Raw genomic sequence first — 22,098 nt, forward strand, 5'->3', positions numbered from 1 at the left:
TTGATATTCAAAGACACTGATGATGTCATAGCCAACATACCAAACTCTCCAAATGACCCTGAACATAATGACATTCAAAAAGCACTTTGTTACTTAAAACGTGGAATGGAGGAGAGTTTTTAAGACAGGTTACATCCATTGCTTAAAGGACAAATGGGCCCTCTTGAAGTTTACGAAAATAGAATAGAAAGTCAAACCCTTGAGGAACTCGTTCTGTAAAAAGGCGATGATCATGCCATACACATGGAGGGAATAATGATCACAGAGGGAATTCTTGGCACCGACAACACAATGCTGTGCTTTCCACACAGGATGAAAGGATGAAATAAGACGTCATTTCACTTTTGAATGATATAGAGTACTAAAAATGGGATTCATGGCCGCAGTGACCTGAAAATATGGTGTTTAAAAAACAAACTAAACGGTGACTTGTATCATTACAACTGAGCACAAATTCACGTAGAGTTAGATTTTTAACAGCTATTCGCAGAGGTGGAATATATCCACCGTGAGCACTGACATTGCCGGTAAATAGTCGTTTTAGAATTATACTTAAATAGTGAGATAATATAGCACAAAAAGATGATTACAACTCATTTATTCCTGCAATAACTACAACATTTTTGGCCGCAAATCCCGCGCACGTTGCTTGGAGGTGAATAGCAAAGGATTCTCGGTGTCTGAGTAGCCAATCGGAGCGTGTCTTCAACCCTTGCCCCTGTTTGAAAGACAAGTAGCCAATTATGAGCAAACTTCTATAAATATGTACATAAATATTCCGTTAGTAAGTTTTTTTTTATAGATTTTGCGTGTAACTAATAGCTGTTTTTGGCCTCCTTTAATCCGAACTGAACCAGTTGTACAATTTGTTACAGTCATTGAGATAGGCGGATTATTTTTGTGAATCACTGAAATCGATTAAACGATTTGACGAACCTCAAGCCTACTGTTAGCATGATGTCGACTCTACTAAACATCAACTTGTTACGATCCCATGTTACCAGTAAATCGTGCATTCTTTTGTCTCAACAAAACCTGTCAGTAGTTGCTGGTTAAGCAAAACAAGAAAAAAAAGACACGCACTGAGCATCACGGGCACTTTTTGGCGACAGCCTCGACATCGTCCCTCACGAAAATACACATATTACAGTATATTACAGTTAAGGTGGAACGAAAAAGTTTCGTTACCATTTACATTTATCAATTCTTCCGAGTCCATAGTGAAGAGCTAAGCAAACTGCATGAGATTCGTTTTGTCTTAGATCATCAGTGCTTGTCAGCTATTCTTATTAAAAGATCAAGAGAGAACAGTTCGGTCGGGTTATTACCTTAGTTTTTAACGAATAAACACTGCGAAGACATCTGCAATGCCAACGTTTACTGAGAAGAAAACAATAAAAACCGAGTTAGATTATTCTTCTAGGAATCGACTCAAATATCATAATCGAACACGACTCTTTGCTGCCGAGCGAAAGCATGTAAAAAAAATTTATTAAACCTTTCGTCGCAGCAAGAACGAGAAAACAAAAAAACAGAAACAAACAAAAGAAACTGAGAAAATAACAATGTTATGCCTATTTTTCTTACCGAAGTCATTGAGGTCAACGTGAGTTTGAAGTTTACTATACATGACAGTAGTTTTTGGAAAGCGGTTCTCCCAATCACAATCCATACCAGTTATTACGAGCCATCCAGCATCGTTTCTGCATCCTCCATAATTCCTGAAGATAGAAAACGCTCTTCCACAACACACATTCACATCGAAAACGTTTGTTTTTTCAGTTCTTAGATCAGTCCAGGGAACATAAGTAATCCGATCCTTAGAAAACCAGTTTTCGCTATCGGAATTACTGGCGTCAAACACCATGGATAAAATTTCAGATCCATCTTTGTACAATGAAACACGCACCTGAGAAAGGAAAACATACATTTTCTAGATCCTTAACGATTAAAATCTGACCATGAGATAATAAGAACGTTGATCCTGGCAGAGATAGAAAAATTGTTACTTGTCAATGCAACCAGCTATAGGAGGCGGCGAGGCCGAGTAGTTAGGGTGCTGGACTTGAAATCTGACCCCAGGTTCAAGTCCTCCACCCTACCATTCACTGGATTTATTCACGGTCGCCCCGAGTTCAACATCCCGGCTGCGCTGTGTAAATAGCCAACTGGACTGCCTCCTACCAGTTGGAATTTTCAAGCACTTTATGTTTATTTCAGTCATTGTAAAGCGCTTTTAGATAGAGATAGAAATAGCCCCATATAAATGAGGTATTATCAATATTTACTAGAAGGACATTGTTGTGGGGCAATTGATAAGAAATTTACGATCAATTAATCATACCTCCTTAGGATTCACAGCATTCCAGTTATTTACCAGGCGGTTCTTGTAATGCCCCTTAAGAGACGCGTTGACATTTAGTGCCTCTGTTTTGTATTCGTTAAAGGAGTTCGCTGATGACCACAATCTGTAAATGTCCGACACCACACCAGACACTACCTTGAATACCATGGTCCATCCTGTTGAAGGATAGAACATTTGTTTTCTTATACTGCATGTGTTTAAATCTACGAGGTAATGTTTCCCTTACATAGCTCTTATTTCTGTTTAGATGATGTTTTTGATTAAACTATAGTTTTTATACTCTTATCAATTTTGAATGAAGCGATTAAGGAAAGCCACTGTCATTAATCTCCTTTTTTGCGGTGAGCTTCTTAAAATACTGTCTTTTCATCTACCTTTTGTAAAGTTCATGAATTAAAGAGGAAGTAAGCACAAATTTCTTGTTGATTGTTGGTGAATAATAAGCTTAAAGAATAAATGTGTTGCTATCTGTGCTCTGCATATAACTAATTACCTGCTCCCTTGCTTGATTGTTGGTCGCAGTACACCCTCAAAAACTCGGACTGGTTGAGTCTGATTAAGTTAACTCCACTCTCCTCATGCCCAGCCTTGAATAACTCATCACAGCTTCGGTAAACTGCTCAAGGACATACAACAACGTTTCAAAATCAACTATGCTGGCAAATTGACATTTGTTCTGCATATGTTAGGATTTACGTTAGTTGAACAGCTAGGCTTTTCAGTAACAGGAAGTATTTATTTCACGAGAAACTAAGATCTCCTTCCTCGTAATACTTACGCCTGACATAAAATAGCTCAATTATTACGCTATAATGAAGTTACACCATCTTGTCATCTAACATAGACCCTAAAATACACTTAAACCTTCGTCGAGGACGTTAGAGCTGTTGATCAAAGGACAATTTTTCAGTGAAGAACACGGCATTTTTTCATAAGGTTAGCAAATCTTTTTTTTTCTTACCTGTTACGTTAACTCCACAATTGTCTCCGGTCCAGGGTAGTTTACAAGAGCATGTAAATCTTTGTATCTTCTCATCAAACAGGCATGACCCACCATTAAGGCAGCCAGTCAGCACACAATCCTATCACACAGAGATAAAACGCCCCGAAATAGATTATTTATAGAAAAAAATATAAATATTCCTTTTTCTGAAAGCACGGGTGTGTAAATTTAAGTCAAACGTACAACATTTGATCTTTGACAAGCTTTCTTGAGAGTGTTTGAATTTAGAAAGAGTCTAATTTTTTTTTATCTTAGCCTCTGCAGAGAAAAAGGAAAAAGCTCGTGTTCTTCTTTAAGTACAGAAAAGCTCTGATTCGCAAAAATAAATAAGTAACCAAATTGATAAATGAACGAACAGACAAACAAATTAATTAATCTAAGGAAGAAGAGACACCTCGATGATCACGTGGTGACTTTGAGCCTAAATGGCGCTGAGATTTGGCGAGAAATTAAAACTATTGCAAAATTAGCTAGCAAAACTCGGCGGGCTTATTTGCTTTATATATGTAACTGAGCCTTTCAAACTATTCGAATAAAGAGGATAAAGTCTGTAAAGAAACATAAAGGACAACAAGTCCACTTTACAGTCTTTTTGATCCTCAATCAAATGAACATCAAAGCTTCGTTGACATACTATACTGCTGTTTCTCATAAAAGAGATTAGCGCCCTGTTTCGAATAAGCGCCCTCTCTTCAGGTAACAAAAGCAAATAAGCGCCCCGGGCGCTAAATCGAATCATTATGGTATTCATACTTCTGCTTTTCACATTTGAAGCGAGAGAATATTGATATGCAAATATGACATTTTATGACAAGGCAAACATTCGGCCTCATGTTGTAGGCTAAGCTGTCAAACTAAGCTCCTATGTACTCAATTCTGGTCTGTTGCACATAATCATTTCGTTCCACTAACTGGGTGAGTGGCAGGACAGTTAAACTTTTCCCTCTGGTGAATCTGCTGTCACACACAATTTCGCTCAAACAACTGACAAATAAGCACCTATAATTTAAGCAGGCTTTCATAGATAGTGTTCTCCGCCACAAGTCCATGATGTGTAGATTTGCCTTTCTACTTGGAGCCAATGCAAATCGATAAAACTTCGATTTGAATCATGTCATAATGAAAAACTTTTTTTCTTTTATTAGCATATTGTAGTTGGCTTGTCGTATTTTTTAAGGAGTAATCGAGGTTATTGAACTAGTAAAACTCCTTCAGGGTCTACTTTTGTTAAAAGAAAAAATTGGCATCTGGCAAAATTTCATTATAGGTGATTTTTGACTTATTTGAACGTGAAAATAAATGGAAATAACATATTTACATAAGCCATTCAGTAGACATTATAATAAGCCAGTTGATCATTTCTTATTCCTTTTGGCAGTCTTATCTTACAGGTAGAGTTTGGTTACCTTTTCCTTGTTATGATCTTGAAATTGACATGAAGACAGATGTTTTTGCGTAAATTGCGGTTTGCGGCTAGATATCAGTATATTTTCATTATGTTGCTAAAAAAAATAATTAATTACTAAGAAAGTGACTCTAACCTATAAAAATTGATCCCGTACAGGAATTTCCTGGAAATAACCCTCCTTTGTACATTTCTTTACACATTTATCCATTTAATACTCTCGTTTTTGGGCTAAATCAGGAAAATAGTTTTCAGTTTTTAATTTAGCACGTTCAACACATCTTTTTCTTAGAGGTGACTTAAAGTGTAAACATATGGTACTTTTCATCTTCCGCACTGAATTTGTAATTAGATAACTTATACGACTAGCCGAGCATGTAGCTCTTTTAGGGACGGTACCTTGGGTACGCCCTTTCCTCTCTGAATTTTGTGTTTATTCTGCTGTTATGCAATAGCCTTCAAGGACTATTTTCTCTTCTGATATCTTTTCAAGTATGATTTTAATTCTGTCAGTAAGTTTATTATGATTTTTATAACGTCAATCTCGTTTGTGGTTTGCCCGAACTTGACCGTAAGACCAAGAAATTTAGGTCAGAAAGATTGCGAAAGTATCCACTTAGTATGCGAACTGCGCTCTACGTAGCTTAGCGTGATTCGCTAATTGAGTGTAAAAGTATGACGAAGGTTAGAGATTGACAACTCCGTAAGTGACACCCTTACAAGCGGTGACCCACACTTTCTTAGGGAGATCAGAGCTAATCCTCGTTGTAATAACTTGCGTAATAAAAGAGAGAATAAAAGATATAGTCAACTGAACGACGAGTGTTAGGAAATTATTTCTAACACTTTAAACTGAAACCAGACGAGCGTTAGCAAAATACAATTTTGAGGAAGATGAGGTATGTCCTTTAAGCTTGAAATGTTTAATTATAAACGATACTGCCGAAAAATTTTGATATTTACTTTAGCAGCCACCTTACTGTTTGACTGATTAATTTACCTTACGAAGAAGTGAGAATCTTGAGCCTCGGCGATCTTGGAAATGGGAACCCTTGTCGACATCGAGAACCTCGTGGCTGTTCAACTCGCATTTGCCTGCTTCCATCATCGAATACTCCTTAAAGTTAGTAGAAGAACACCAGGAAGTTCTCAAACAAGAATGTGAACATGAAAGCAAGCTCGGAGACTCGAACTTTTCCACAACAAAACCCGTGAGGTATTTATCTTCCAAAGTCAGGACGTAGGTTGAGCTCGAGTAAGCAGCTGTAAATTTGTCGCTTGTAAAAGCGAAAATTCCTTTTAACAGTATCAATAGTAAAACCTTTGCAAGCTTCATCGATACGACGTTGGTGTTGCATCAACAACTGTATTGATGCTTATGGTTTTGATGGTCCTCCGTGCGCGGTTTTATTCAAACAGAATGGTGTGATTGCACAGAATAACTCTAACGGCGTCGAAAGAGCTATCAAATTCATCATCAAGATAGTTATATTATGCACCTGACAGTTTACATAAGGAAAGGTTTTTAACAGGATATTTCATTATATTCTAACTACATAATTCTCGGGGAAAAATCATTACCGGTCAACATAAAATTACCAGTGTGTACTTAACAAGACTACTTTGCGAAGCGCCACTTCTCTTTTGTTAGTAAGTGCATAAGACATGTCATATTAGCTTCTGACAGCCTTTTAGCTACGTTTTTTTAAATTTCCTGTCCCTACTCATTATATTTATCTCGTCCTCTCTCTCTTTCCCTCTTTTGATTGACCCATTCTTAAATTATCAAGTTTCGACCAACCTGAACAAAATTATAACCTTGCAGGAACTCATAAAACATTTTGTAATTATATTTCATAAAACACAGATAGTGTTGTACAAGATTTGAAATCACCTAAAGTTCCGTGAAATAAACTTTATCACCTGCCCAACTTCGTAGATAATTGATGACTGGTTACAGAGACGTGCAATCTAATCGGTCGATCGTAAATTAATTGATGAATTGGGTCTACAAACGGTTCTCCGAAGAAGCGAAGAGAATTAATGGCAAAAAATAGTTCTTCTCCCAATATAAAGTGAATCTTGCTGAATAATTTACATGCTGCCAACTAAGCGTAAAAGCTGTATTGAATGAATGTTTAAACAATAGTCTCCATTTGGCGCAAAAAAGCTACTTTGATATTCGCTTATGGGCATTGCTTGTTCCAGGAAGACGGAAATTTCACTGCTTGAGAGTTTTCAGTATTTCGCCATCATTGTGGTATCATTAATCTAGTCACTTCTAGAATTACTTGAGCAAGATTAACCAATCAGTTTATAGGAATTAAACAATGTCTGTCGTTTGAACTGTCGAACACTGGTTGCTAAAGACCAGAGCATAACAAAATTACAAAATGATATAAAAGGAATTAATTGCTCGACTTCCTAAATTGTATTGGGTCAGTTTTGTTATTTATCGCCTAAGGCAGGGGGTAGGAGATTTGGCTGATCCCCCTATTATTAGGCCAGGTGATGTTACTTTGATTACTCCCCCGTTAGCAATTATTAGTTCCCCGTTTAGACTCTATTGGCGACGAATGATCCTCTCTCCCCTCCCCCAAGAAAACCATGTGATCCCACCTCAAAACCCCTCCCCCCCGGCGATAAACAGTCACGGGTTCCTAATTCTGTCCCTCTCTAAGAAACACACACAAAGTATGTTATAAATCTTTGTTCTTTTTTAAGGAAAAAAGTTACAATTCCTACATTTTGTTGAAAACAAGGAGAACAAGAGTGAAGAGAAACTTAAAAGTATTACATAAGAGAAACATATAACATACTGATGACATAAAACTGTGCTACAAAAACAACTATTAACTCCTGGAGAGAAGTTCACCAGAGAAGAGCCAAGAAAATTTTTTAAATTTAATATGCTTCTTAGAGAAGAACCTTTCTTTTGGTACTGTATAAGCCGTCATAGCCTCTCTGGGTCCCGTTTCTCGAAAGCTCCAGTAAATTAACGAGCCCGAAGCCATATTTTGACTTGAAACTTAAAAAATTAGAGAGGCAGATTCTTGTATCCTAACCAGCCCATTTTTTTCTTCAGCTGATAGTTTCGTTGTAGAATTTTCAAAACTTTTGAAACCTTTATCTTGAATGAAAACAGAAGAGCTTTCCGGGCCCGTTAAGTTACCGGAACCTTCGATCGAGGAACAGGTTCCTAGAACGTACAGGTAGGCTGCATCAATTTATATCTAATATATCTGGACCTGACCAATTAAGAGCTAAACACTAGCCAATAAATACGTATGTGCAAAGTTTTTCACTTCCACATACCAAAAAAGAAACACAGGTGAGTTCTTGGCCACATGCGGATACAGACCCAAATCTTTGCTGTCTTGATGCTATCTTTAATGAACGAAGATGATAAACACGATAAGACAGACTCGCATCTTCAACGACAAGTTATGGTCCATCTAAATTACAGATATTAACTAAGAAGTATTTGATATCGTATAAAAGAAAATCTTAAAGCACCTGAAGCTCACAGAAAGGTTTCTTTTTTCAAAACTTTAAACAAAAAATAGTCTACCTCTCTCTGAAAGAATTATTCTCTATCATAAAAAAGAAAATCTAAACGATAATGACATCGTTAGGTTAAAGAATCTTCATAAAAACACATAGGCCGTATTGATGTACCCGGCTATCATGAAGAAATCGTTTTTCATCCGAAATATATAAATAATGATTTCACCGCGAGCAGTGAAAATAACATGTCTTGGAAACAGGAGAAATTCTGAAAAGGCCTTTGAGAAGAAGTATGCTCCCCAAACCATATGATTAAAATCTCCGCCATTACAAAGTGTATGTTTACTTCTTACAGCGTGTTAATGTTTCAAATGATATCCTAACAGTTTAAATGCGCAAAAAAAAAAAAATTCAACTTTGAAAGTAACTAAATATTTGTCTGCCTACGCAAAACCACAACGCTCAGGTCACAAACAACTGTCACTCTGTTCATTGCACAGGTAGCTCAAGCTTGCATAATGAGACTCCGTAAATATGCAAACATTTTTATGTTTTGAAACGGGCCAAATGTACGGATTTGTACAGGAATAAAAAATCGCATTTTTAATCTAAAAAATTGTATTGGTTATAAATAAAACAGTGTTACGTCGCTTCTGTATTTGTTTTCTTTTACTGAATGTGAGTTTCTGGGCTGATTTAGAGACTTTTGGATCGGTTTTGCTTTTAAAGGGCGGAGATTAAAATTTTTGTGGCTTCTGGAACATGCTTTACCTTAAGTGTCTAAGATATGAGAGTAAATAATGCGTTCACATAATATTATGTGTAGCATTAAATACGAGTTTTCTACCATCAAATGTGGTTCAGTGCTGACCCTTTCGTGACTTGCCATTCTGCGACCGTCTCAGTTGTTATGTTTTAGAACAGAGAGAAAAAATACTTAGCACTTGTCTGCAAATCTTTTCTTGAGATTGCAGTAAAGGCAAGGTACACAACTATAAATTTGAAGAATTTGAAATATGAAGATAATCTCTAAGTGTTTTGGTATTTACGATTCCAAATGTTGGAACCAACAAGCTACTTTGTGGACAACGACAACACATACGTTGATCTTTTCAGTGTGAATAACTTCTGTTTCGCCATATTTTGGATCTTTTTTTTTCGCCCTAACACGTACCGATCAAAACAGAGAGGAAAAATTACCGTTACCCGTGTCCTTTTTTTCCATCTCTCATTTTGGCTGTTTGCATGACCAAGGCACTTGGCGCATGACATTGACGCTGCACGTTTGAATCGGAGATTTGAAAATCTCCTCGTCAAGTTTAGTTTCATTAATTACTTCAATAATTTGATAACTGGATGCAGCTCTGCTATGTTTCCACCTCTGGGTTGGAAGGCTTTCCTTTGGAGATGAGCAGTTTTTCGCCATTTATATTCTTGATTGGTGTTTCCGTTCTAGTGTGCCACACATAAACCTACAATTCAAAAAAACTTTATAATGATGATAATACCAATAATAATAATATTAATGATAATAATAACAGTGTTAACAATAACAAAAATAATACTGAATAGTAATAAATAAATAATTACAATAATAACAATTAGTGTATACTATGCCAGTGAATCGTGCGTTTCGCGCGCGCTGATTGGCCAGTTCGGAAGTGAATAGTGCTATTCGCTAAAGGAGACAAAATCGCATAGAGAGTTCAATTTCCGACCGTATTTCGGTATGTTGAAAGAAATAATCTAATTTTCTGTATCTGTGTGCTATATACTAAAACGAATATTAACCCATTATTCGCGGCTCGGTAAATATCCGACACATTCACTTCCATTTCAGTGAAAATTTGTTAATTATTAATAATAATAAAAACAATAATTAGTGATGGTAAGAGTACTGAACGGCGTTCAATTCTTTCCATAATCATACTTGAGATAGAAAAATCGGACGAATGCGATGAGGGAATCCAATTTGTTAATCATAATATCATCAAAAGTATGATTACAGACAGAATTGGACGACATGATGTCCTGTTACCAATTAATCAAAACAATGAAAAAATTTCAGAAGCAAACTACCTATGACTTATATGTTTTCATAAAAAAAACTTTACTCGGCGAAATGCGTGATAAAGGAGCGCTCATATGAGGCATACTGTCCAATTACACAAGCATGACGTGCACAGTGTCCTATTAGCTCTAAAATCAGTCTTGTGATAACCATGAATCACGTTCGAGAATTTTGTTATGGCTTTGCAGAGGTCATGAGTTCAAATCCTGCACAGGACTGGACTTTTTTCCAAGCGTTGTTTTCACTACTGCTTAAGTAGTGTTCATTATTGCGAAGATCGCTTTCACATCCATATTTGGTTTTGATTATGATAAGTGCAATAATGGAAATAATAATAATAATAATAATCATCATCATCATAATAATCATAATAAAATGTTCATTTTGATCATGTAAATGCAGTCATGCTCACATGATAAGCTGAATTATACACGAATTTTGATTGGTTCTTAGTCATGTCACTTTTTGAGGAAACACGCAAAGATGACGTCAACACTAACAAAAGTTTTTTTTGTTGTTGTTTGGTGTTTGCATCATTAAAAAAAAAAACCAGAATCCTCGTTGCCGTGGGTCTGCATTGAAATAGATCACAGAATATGTCTAAATGTGTTGACCCTTTAACTTCCAGAAGTGATTACCATAAAACTTCTCCCTTTAATATCCATACATTATCCAGCAAAGAGCAAATAAGAATACCCAAAATATATCAGATAGAAGTTATTATACTTGTCTAATACTGATTTCGTCCAACTTATCTGCAAGGAATTGTGTAAAAGTTGGAGGTGAGTTAGCAATCAGATCTTAGGAGTTAAAGGGTCAAGAACATCAGTGATCACATTTTGACGTCATCTGTAAACTATACCTGAACAGGCGCACGACAACATGAAATCTATCTGTTAATTGTTATATACCTTTGAACAATTCGACGCTCTAGCCTCCAAATCCTCCCTTGTCCCAACCTGTTCCAGGAAAGAGTTCTCCAGGTCTCCCGGTTTAGCATCAGCATCAAAGTGAGCTTTTGGCTTATCCACAATGAGCCTTTTTACGTTTATGGCAAAAGCTGCCATGTCAAGTGGAAACGTTCTACTCGGTCGCCAGTTTGTGTAAAAACCGACGACACGGCCGTCTTTGCAGAGGGGACCTGCGTATCTCGCGGCACCAGTGAATGCTACAGGCCATACCCCAATTTTCTTGATATCACGCATCTGGGTGAGGAAGACAGAAAAGATTGCAATGTGGTAACTTTCCAGCTGCCTGGCTGTAAGCGATGGGAACAAGAGCCACCGAGAACAATGGAAGGGAAAGAGGGGAACAATTAAGGAGGCAATGTCTATTACGGCAAAGTTATTTCAATTTAAAAAAAAAATGGAGAAATTGTTTCCCAATACGTCCACGCTTAAATATCCACGATGCAAAGGTCTCGGAATGCCGCTAGTTGGATTGCCAATAGATCGTTTTTATATAACATAATATTAGCTATATTTGATACCAAATCAAAGGAATGACAGCCATATTGGTGTCCATGACAACATACAGGAAACACAACGGTCAAATGTTAAGCATGTGCAAGGATATAAATATCGGCAGGCCGCGCGCCAATTTTCTGCTAAAAATTTTAGAGGAAAACACAAGAAACAACCGATGTAACGCAAAATACTAAGGGGGGGGGGTTTAGTGGGGGAACGGGAAAGTTCATACACCTCTACACCACTGTGAAAGGAAACAAAAGTATGGAAAGGAAAAACTTTTCGAACGCAAAGCTAATTAAATTACGGGCATCCTGTTTATTTTCTATTTTGTTTTGAGCTTTACCAAAAGGGTTACGCGCTTACTGGCTTTTGTGGTTGCCTATGATTCCTTTTACCCAACTTGCTTCTGACAGCCTGAAAGCGCACCACCTAGCTATTGCAACGTTTGCACATGTGTAAACGTTTGACCGCTGTGTTTATTATATAGGGGGGTACTTTTGACCTATTTCAAACGGCTTCCAAAAAAAAAACTATTTCTGTAAATGGTTTCAGCAGGGAATAATCATAAAAATGACTGTCGTCATTTGCAATGAGTGACTTTGGGGCAATCTAGAGCGGAATGTCAATTTTTGACTCACGCGACCATTTGCGCTCTGGCTTTTGAAAAGTCAGTCATTGTAAATAAAAACCACAATCTTTATCCAAGACTTGTCAAGTTCTCTCGAATAAAACATTTACTCTGCATGATTTGTGCCCTTACCTCCTCAAATAGCCTGATGTCGTAGGTATTATCATCATCAGCGAAGTAGACCACACCGTTAGTTTTATTGATGTTTATGTTATCACGTAACCATTTAATTGCTATGTTCCTTTGTTCTACTCCTCTGGCCTTAGTCCATCGTGGTTTATTTTTCAAAGGGCGCAACTCTACCGGGGTTCGTATATTTAGATGAGTGTAATTAAGACCAGAATCAGCTAAAAATCTTGTGACGAGGGGTGTCTTTTGATATGAGTCCTCTACAACTATCCAGTGAAAATCTTTGACGTGTTTTAAAGTTTGTGACAGGCGAGTCAGTTCAGCTTTTTGAAGGAAACGTGCATACGTTGGTGTTACGGCGTAAACGATTGTCTTCGGGGATAATTTCTCAACAATTTTCTTTTCTCCGATTTTAGGCTGCTCGACAGTTATTTCTAATTTTGCTTGAGCTGTATTTTTAGGAGGCGAAGATGGTGAATCTGTATTTGTTAGATCTCTCCTCACCAGTTGGTCATCGTTCTCGTTGGTTTGAGAAGCTGAAAGGTAAATGGAAATGTCCTAAGGCCGAGCGCACAATTTTTCACGTCACTAATTAGCCTTATCTCTATGGGGATAACAAACCCTTTTAAACGGTTCCACACTTTTTCCTTGTTCCACAAAGAAGCTTTGGGTTCCTCAAGAATGGCCTCTTTTGAAATCAATCATTACCGCTGTGCAGGCCCTCCCCTTCTCCCCAGGATATTTCAATCGAGTTCACATCGGCAATGAACGGGTTATTACAACAACATGAATAAGAACAAAACAGAGAAATCAAGCACTGTTGCTGTTGTGATGAAATAAAGAGCAAAGGTTTGTAAGTATCTGCAAAATGACACGCCATAACTGTTTCATGCTTTTAGAGGAGCGTGAAACAAGCAATTTTACGAATGGCATTTCGAGCCTCAATGTTTGGCAGAATTACCACGAGGAGAGTGATTTATACATTAAAGTATTGGCCATTGCTCTTCTCTTAGACCTGCTTCTATTCCACCTCGAAAAGCCTCGTCAACTCGCCCAGCGCTCATCCATTTGCTAGAATAATCTCGAATCAGACGGCACATATAACCACTAGTGTCCGGCAAAGTTTTGAATATTTCCGTTGAATGAAGGAAAATTGGCAAAGAGAACCTTAGAACCCACTACAGTTCCTTTCATTTCCATTGACGGCAATATGGGATCATTTTTCAGATTCTAAAAGGGAGCAAAGTCAGAGAATTCTTGAAACAGATTGAGTATCCAATAATTGACTGACAATCGCATGGTGCATTCAACTTCGAAGGTGTTGTATTCGAGTTTGTGCACATGTGTAGCTCACCTTTAGGACTGGCTTTTTCAACAACTTGTTCCAAAACTCTTGTTATGATTGCTATTCCAACGAGTACTCCAAAGAAAGCTACGTACTTGATGATTCCACGAAACATCTGCAAATGGAACGAAGAAATCAAGTGTTGGCTCGTCGCTGTCTATCTAGAATACATAGCTCAAGAGAGATATTGCCATAGAGGTGCATGGTATATTTCGCGATATTTACTTACAACGAATATAATCCATGACGTTGTTTGAATTACCTATGCACAAACTTTCACTGCGAATAAATCAAAGAGTTCTCATATCTACGGAACAACTCAAGTGGATAAAGACGCTTAACCAATCTGAGGTTTCTCATGAAGACACTATTTAAACTCTTGTTTGCACTGAGCGAGGAACGCGGAAAACTCCAAATCCCCTGTCGCGATTGAAATCCCGCCCATTTCGCAGTCGATTAGTCCATGAAATGAGAACCAGAGAACTCTTTTGGTCAGCCAAGTCATTAGCTGGATAAGTTTTTCCATCTCCTGGTTCAATTAAAACAATTTTAAATGATTTAATATAATAAGTGACGATAAAACCTACGAGCTCTTGAACGAGACTGAAAAGATCTTAATTAACATTTCGCTTTTGGTCCATAAATGGTTTTTCTTGTAAATGTAAAAAAACAAAAACAAAAACAAGGCAAAACAACTTTAAATTCTATTTGGCATTTGTTAATTCACCTCCTATTTTTGATTGGTGGTGTTACTATAACAAAATGGAAAATTCTCTCCGCTACTTACCATAATTAAAAGTCATTAGACGACTATATGATGTTTTCACGATATCTCTGCTCTAATTATTTTACCTCAACGGATATGTAAATTTTGTATTCAATTATTAGTTCATGTTGGCGAATAGTCTCTCGTTTTCCTCGGAGTTTTCAGTCATATTTGACGAAGAGGGCGAAATATTCGTCTTCAGTTAACACGTGCATTTTCTTTCTCTCAATATTCTCGAATTAAAGTTGTATAACAAACAGTTTGCCTGATACTTTGAACCGGTACCCGTATTGCTTTAATTTCTGCTCCAGTAACAGTGGGCAGCGGAATGTTTACATGCATGTACTAGCAAGGACATGATCAAGATATCCAAAGAACAAACGAAAGTAGTGGCGAATCGGTAAAACGGTTTTGAAATTACCGTCTCATATCAACCTGAATCAGACCAAGGGAAAAAGTAAGCGAAACTCGGAAGAGTGTAACTTGATAAGCCATCTTATCAAGAGACTTTCAAAAAATGCTCTTACAAAGGCCTATCAGTATTCTGATTAATATCTTTCTGTGATAACTAAGCATCTCAACGTGGAAAGGACCTTATCATGGAGAAGCTATTACTTTGCTTTCTCGACCGACCATTCAGTGATTGACGAACAAATCAAAGATCGCTATGATACCGACGAATAGTCACTCATTAGGATCCATATGGTAAAATCTTGAAGAGGCGGCCTGCACATTCTAAAACTGTACTTCACTAGGTAAATTGGTGGTATTTGGCACTAAAATGATCCTCCGAGCGGTGTTCAGCAAATTTCCATTGAAATATTTCTTCGCAACGGCGACTCCATAAACGAGGAGAGAGGTTGCTCAAGAACATCCATCTACACATGACATGAAAGCGTTTATCACTAGCTTGCCCCTAGGCTATTTCACTCTAGTCTTTTCTAAGCTTAAAACCCTCTCTAAATTTGAATGGACTGGTCAACAAAATCACAAACGAAACCGCCTTCCTTTTATTTTAGTTTTTTTTTTTTTAGGAGCACGACACTCTCAATGCAAACAAGGCCGTGGACACAGTTCACTACCACTCAAGTATGTCGCTGTGTTCAAGGAGTATGAAAAACACTTTACTTGTTTCTAAGGATGAACGTAAAACTGTTGCAACCTTTTCAGAGTAAAAACATCGTTTTCAAACCTTTCCGAAGAGGAGTTGATGGGGCTGCTACAGACCTTCAAAATCACCGTTGTTGAAGTGTATAAGCCCTCAAAAAGTTCAAAAAGCGAAGTCTGACGCTTCAAATACACCATGAGATTATGCAAATCAAGTTCCGCTTTGACTCAGTGTGAAAGTTTGGTAAATCTCTCCCGCTCTAGTTGTTTGAGAATACATTCCCAGCAGCATCATAAAGCGAGCAAAGTTTAATAAATCAGTTGCTTTCAGTAGAACCTTTCCAGAATAGAGATGTCGTGATCACGACTTCAACTTTTACTAAGCGACCGAAAAAGCAAAGTTCGCCGTTGTTTGTGTTTACGAAGTGAAGCGCGTCGACTCAAGCCGGCTTCGAGAATATAACGCAGAATTAACTCATCCAAGGGCAAAACTACTGCTTAGAAAAATACCTCAGAAAGTCAAGTATTTTGTGCAAGATCTCGCCTCCGCTTTCAAGAGAAGGATGATCGATCTACTTCGTGCCTGTAAATACCGTGTTAGCGAGGACAAGCAGAAAGTGTTTCAATGTTTCTAGAAAGTAAGGCTAGAGTCATCCAAAAGCACCATTCCTGCCGATGTATTTAGATCATTAATAAAGAGAATTCAATCCCGACTTTTATAAGAATTATTGTGCCGCTATGAACTAATATAGCCTCACCTTTCGTCGAATTAAGATCATATCCGAACTGGATAACTTCGTATCCACACCTTCATTCCGCTTGGCACGGATACAACTCGTGACGATCAACCATCCGTGGTAATATGTAGTGTTTTTCATCAACATTCTACAAAGACTCTTATTTTACGCTGCAGGCATTTAATATGAGGTATGATTTTGTTTTTGATTGCGTGACAGTTAAAAGCGGAAAAATATCGGCTTTCAAATAAAACAAAACTTTTCATTGACGGCTCACTAATAAGTCGTCACGAATATCAAGGAAATTCGCAACAAAAACTTGAAAATGGCGTACGATTAAAAAATACAACAGCAGGTGAAAATTTTGACATAATAGAACCGATACAAGAAGATGACCTACCATAGAGACGGTCGAATGATATGCAAAATTGCAGCAGAGAGGAATGAAGGAAAATTCTTTGAGAGAAGGGGTTAGTTTCTAGAGAAGTTGTAGTGCTGCGTCGGTACATGTCTAGGGCTAGCTTTTCGCCCCGGCGAATGGCTAAAACTCGAAATGTCAGCCATACAAATTCTCTACTGTGGACAATTTGAATAAACAACTCAGTCAATAAAGCCATCTAATTTGTATTTCTCTTTTTCAGGGGAGCATTGATAAAATGCAATTAAGTTTTAAAAATAAAAACCAAACTCTCTCACAAAAGAAATAGAAAAAAGTAAGAGAAATATTTTAGAAGTCAGTTTTTTCCACTTAGTTCTAATTGTTTCGTTATACTTCAGTGTTTTAATATTTAATTCTCTACTTGCTTTGCGACTTTTGATCAGATGAAGATAAGAAGTTTGTAAATTCATTGAAGTCGCAGTAGAGCTCAGCGATCAGCCACGAGTTCAAATAAGCTGTAGAATTTGTGTGGCCGTTGTTTGTGCTAAAATCTTTTAGCTGATTGCTATTGTTTTAAGATGACTTTTAACTTCTGGAAATTGTGAGAGGAGGATTTTTGACTTATTTGCAGTTGTATGCGGGAAATTTTAAAATACTTTTTGAATTAAACTGTGTAATACCTCGAAAGTAAATTATGTACTCTGACTGCTTTTATCTTGTTGGGATCGTTGATCAAATGCTCTCCAGGATCGGGGCGTAATAGAGTTCTAGCACCACACCACAGACCTAAACAAATATACCTTGAAGCGACGAGCGCACACATTTTAACTAAATAGATTTGGCAAGACCCACATCATTTTCCTGTTTAGTCTGCGCACTATTGCCTAGAAACAACCACGGATCTGTTTAATATAACAATTGGTTCGCACGTCAGCATGCGTCTATTAGGATTTGGCGCACACGGAAAAATCGGAAAGCGCGAAAGATTAGTTAGAGTTGCTTAAAGCGTTTTCAGATCCGCTTTAACGTTCAAATATAATACAAAAACTTATGATCAAAATATGCGCCAAGAGAAACTCTTACGCATCAGTTCTTCTCTTAACTTATAACGCACGAACATGAGGGGACGCAAATCGTCTGTACTGTAAGTATCCCGGAGAGTCCCTTACATTTTCTTAGACTTTTAGTCTAAGAAAATGTATGGGACTTTTTGAACGTTGTAAGGTGTCATAATCCTGTTGCTGCTGACATCGATGTGACGGATAATTGCTTTTGCACTGTTTTCTTTGCCGGCTTATACTTGTCATCAAGTTTCAGTAAGACGGCTATCATTTTTCACAAGAATAATGAAGTTTTCGTAAATTGTGAGATCGGATGCAAGAGCACGTGTTCAACTATTTCCCTCTTCTTGCGGAGTTTGATATGTACTTACAGTGCAGGCGATTTGCGTCTCCTCATGTATATTAACCAATTATTAAGTGAAAACAGTTCTGGAGTCGCTTTTTTGTAAAAGTCATGTAAAGGTAAAATGACTTGAGAAACACACTCGCGAAATCGTAAAAACAAAGGTGATGTCTCTCACAGAAACTTCGTTCATTGATTATTTGAGTTAAGTTTGTACTTGTTTCAATTGGTGAACAATTCAGTATGGAAAATTAACTACTGGCACAAGCACCAGCAGTACCTTAATTACAACTTTGAGATCAACTTGGCGTATCACTGCACTGCTTGTGTTTCTGTTTACGCGCAAATGTTTTCTGACAAGTGACGATCTTATCAGGCAGGGCACGATTTGAAAAGTATTATCATTATATTTCGCCTCCCGTCGAAAGAATCGCCCTCGTCCTGCATCTAGCCAAGTAAGAACACTGCAGTTAGATGAGAGAGTTTTGAAATCACAGAGAAACGTGTCGCAGCAAATTGGCTTTCAAGTCGAGAAGACTTCTTCTCAGCAGCCAGCCAGCGATGTTCGCCACAAAAAAGATTTTTTCCATATGTCTCTTTCAAATAAAGTAATACACTTCTAAAACGGATTTCAAAGATTTATTACTTTTTGTGTATTTGGCATACTTCTCAAATCGGCGAGCAATGTTGACTTCCTGTAGCCGTAGCAACACTCTACTGAAATGCATCCTGCAATATTGCGATATTGATGCCGTGATACATTTTCCTTAGTTTCTAAATATAATTCGATTTGTGAAGGATTATGTCACAAAAGACGAGGAAATAAATAGAATTTGTAATCCTTTATGCACTATTTAAGCCACCTGGCGAGGATATTACGTCAGACCTAATAATTTTTTCAGTACCTTTAGTCAAACAATATTCAACAGCAGGGAAGACTTATTGCTTAATGAGTAACTAATTATAATGCAATACGATTGTAGTCACACTTCAGAAATTCCAATAATTAATTTGTTTACAAAGGCATTTATAAGCTGCTTTTGGTGAGGAAAAAAGCCAAGAAGGAATTATGCGCTTTGCCATTTTAGTAGCTGTTGTAAACATCTATTCTTACGGCGACCGAGTCGAACATGACACTATTGAAAGCTCAGGTCTAGTTGTCATTTTATCATGCTACTTTGCGCAGACTGCAGTTTTAAAGGTAAAATGGCAAGTGCCTACTGCACCAAGAAACATGTTCATAAAAAAGGACAAACAAACACAAATAAAATTATTTTAAGCTTTGCATGTCTATTTTTTCACGGCCGAGACATTCCAGAAAAGAAAAAAAAGAGAAAAGAAAATGATATTGCAGCTCAAAAATTTCGGGTATACATTTAATATACCTTTGGAGCAGATATAGGGCAATGGTGCTATTATTGGCACTTTCGCGAGATGTTTCCTATCCGATCACAAAAACTGAACCAATCCAGATTAAATGGCCAGCTAAAAGTCACGGATAACCTAAACGGACACAAACAATTACGAATCGGTAATAGGTATGACTGCAAGCCTCATGCACAAAAACAGCGAGTTACAGATTTCAGCTGTTTCATTTTCCTTTGCGTTTGCAAAAACATTGATATTCAATAATTTGTCGAATACCTGGGAAAATAGTTTTTGTCGAATTTTATATTTGAAAAAATTGTAAACACTGTTGCTCTGACAAACACTATAAAATAAAAATTGCTGTTTTAAGGGTGTAGCACTGTCAAGTTTTCTTTCCAAAGTGATTGTTTTTCATTGTTACACATAAATCGATATTAACCATTGTTAGTTCCCATCTCAATCTTATACAAGTAGAACGGCGACTAGCCCTGACACTGAGTTACAACAGCACATGACAGCAAAGTCACTTACACAAGAAAAAAAGGAGTATTTTTACCCAATCGGACGAAGAATTGCAGTCTCGGTGATCACTGGGAATACTACGATTGAATCTAGCAATGGCGAGTGTTTCGCTTGCATCAATTTTGCTTTGATCTCGGTATTATAGTGTAAAGTCAAAAGTCTGCCTTAATGCGGGCAGTTTTCTGCACGTTTGAGGAAGAATATGTTTAACCATTATGATAATTTGATACGCTATCAATTCTACCTTTCGTTCCTGGTACGGGATGCCGAGACACAAAATCTTGTGAAGACGCCTTGCACTCGGAGAACTGAACTCAACACCTCAAGTCAAGGCAACAGGATAGTATTTGACCGTTCTTTCGCCAAGAAATGATATTGTATTTTGTGATGTTAGGCATGAACTTTGGAACTGTGTTAGGGAGATCTATATTCAAGTCGAGTTCAGGAAATTCCTTCAGAACATTTGCACAATGAACGATCGATGGGAAGGTTAGTCAGAGTTATTGTGTATTGAAGTACCGCTGGCTAACACAAGCGTTTCCGACAATGCAACAAATTTTTCGGCTCACTTCATCAAGATTACAACTTGAAAATATTACGCTTAGACCTTCACTGCGCATGACCACAGACAAAGCACTTGGCGTGCTTGACTTCAAAAGCGATATACCGTAATTATATCGGATCATGATCTGATTGGGTAAAAAGTATTTTTTTTATTGTGTAATTCTCAAAAATGCTCTGAAATAAAAATTACTTCGATCAGGTGTCGCTAAGAAAGTTCGGATTCATTGGAGCGAAACTCCACCGAGCGTTTGTCCCAAGTGAATATATCCCCATGTCCAATATAAGACCCTCAGAAGAGCATTCAACTGACATATATAAAGCTGCTAAATGGAAAGTACTTCAAAGCTATTCTCAAGTGACAAAAATTGCTTGACTTAAAACTCTGAGTCGATGATTGTAAGATAATATTTGTCAGTGGGAAAAAATACAGTTAATTAATTACATTTACTTCGGTTGTTTTCGAAAGAGAAGAGAACTAAGTACCATAAAGAGCAAAGGTTAACATTTCTTGCTATTCAGCGCATGACAGATATAACGCCAATGTGATACTCGTTAGTGTTGGTGGAACAAATGCTTGTGATCCTGGCATGAATTCCTAGAGATCTAACAAAGTACTTGAGATAAAACACTTTTCCATTCTATAGTTGAAGAAATATGCAAGATATGTCCTAGGAATGCGTTTTGGTGCTTGTTATATTTAGGAAGGTATTTCAGGGTTTTTCAAAGCTCCAGCTAAGATTTTTACGATTTTATGTAGCAGGGACCAATTTATTTCCACTCCAATGCGCAGTTCCAAGTACGAGAAGTTGCTTTGCACTCCTCGGTCTAACATGGGCATAATTGTGATAAATTTGTTCTTTGTTATATCCGTTAATCATATATATTGTGTGCAAGGATAAGGGTGGCGCCAATACCTTGAGGTTAGTTTAAAATTGGCCTTAACCCGGCCACGAAACCCAAACTGCTCTCTGAGGAATCAACGATTACGTAAGAGCGAATGCAATAGAAACCGTGGGCTCTACTTTTAAAACAGATTTTCGTTAAATTGTCAAAAATAGTTTGTTGATGTTAGCAGTTGTTTTTGTAGATGAAATAAATGAAAGTGAGAAAATATCAAAAGAGATATCGGCTACTTTGAAAAATGGAATTGTAGGAGCGATGCCATGTTGGTTCGAATGATTTTTCGCGGTTGCCACAATTACTTGCACGATCGCCTTGGGACTCCTGAAACAAAACAACTATCGTTTCACGCGCACGATAACAGTGGCTAGTTTGTACCAGCTTAACACTTTGGGAGGTTCAATATTTAAATTTAGAATATTATCTCAT

General features: G+C 37.4%; 2 protein-coding genes and 1 long non-coding RNA gene across 7 annotated transcripts; 1 reads left to right on the forward strand and 2 right to left on the reverse strand.

Annotated features, from left to right (window-relative positions):
• Positions 1-575: 575 nt before the first annotated feature.
• On the reverse strand, positions 576-6,109 carry LOC113671041 (uncharacterized). The gene is made up of 7 exons (XM_089189993.1): positions 5,774-6,109; positions 3,327-3,447; positions 2,859-2,981; positions 2,345-2,520; positions 1,588-1,909; positions 1,329-1,380; positions 576-718 (listed from the first exon to the last, which is right to left on the reverse strand). Exons 1-6 carry the CDS (start codon positions 6,107-6,109, stop codon positions 1,337-1,339), a joined length of 1,122 nt encoding a protein of 373 aa, XP_089046119.1. The 3' UTR covers positions 576-718; positions 1,329-1,336.
• On the forward strand, positions 2,445-7,719 carry LOC149053407 (uncharacterized). The gene is made up of 2 exons (XR_016182004.1): positions 2,445-2,575; positions 3,210-7,719. It is a non-coding gene; the product is annotated as an uncharacterized LOC149053407 (long non-coding RNA).
• Positions 7,471-20,741, reverse strand: LOC113671023 (galactosylgalactosylxylosylprotein 3-beta-glucuronosyltransferase 3). Of its 5 annotated transcripts, none has more exons than XM_089189963.1 (5): positions 20,450-20,741; positions 13,932-14,037; positions 12,581-13,113; positions 11,263-11,556; positions 7,471-9,752 (listed from the first exon to the last, which is right to left on the reverse strand). In XM_089189963.1, the coding sequence occupies exons 2-5, from the start codon at positions 14,035-14,037 to the stop codon at positions 9,648-9,650; spliced, it is 1,038 nt and encodes a 345-aa protein (XP_089046089.1). In that variant the 5' UTR covers positions 20,450-20,741; the 3' UTR covers positions 7,471-9,647. The 5 variants fall into 5 exon arrangements, with proteins under 5 accessions (XP_089046089.1, XP_089046091.1, XP_027043031.2 ...); XM_089189965.1 differs by lacking the exon at positions 20,450-20,741 and adding an exon at positions 17,592-17,743; XM_027187230.2 differs by lacking the exon at positions 20,450-20,741 and adding an exon at positions 16,554-17,442.
• Between the last annotated feature and the right edge of the window lie 1,357 nt (positions 20,742-22,098).

This window comes from Pocillopora damicornis, chromosome 1 (genome assembly GCF_964200805.1).
Source record: "Pocillopora damicornis chromosome 1, jaPocDami1.2, whole genome shotgun sequence".
Taxonomy (NCBI): domain Eukaryota; kingdom Metazoa; phylum Cnidaria; class Anthozoa; order Scleractinia; family Pocilloporidae; genus Pocillopora; species Pocillopora damicornis.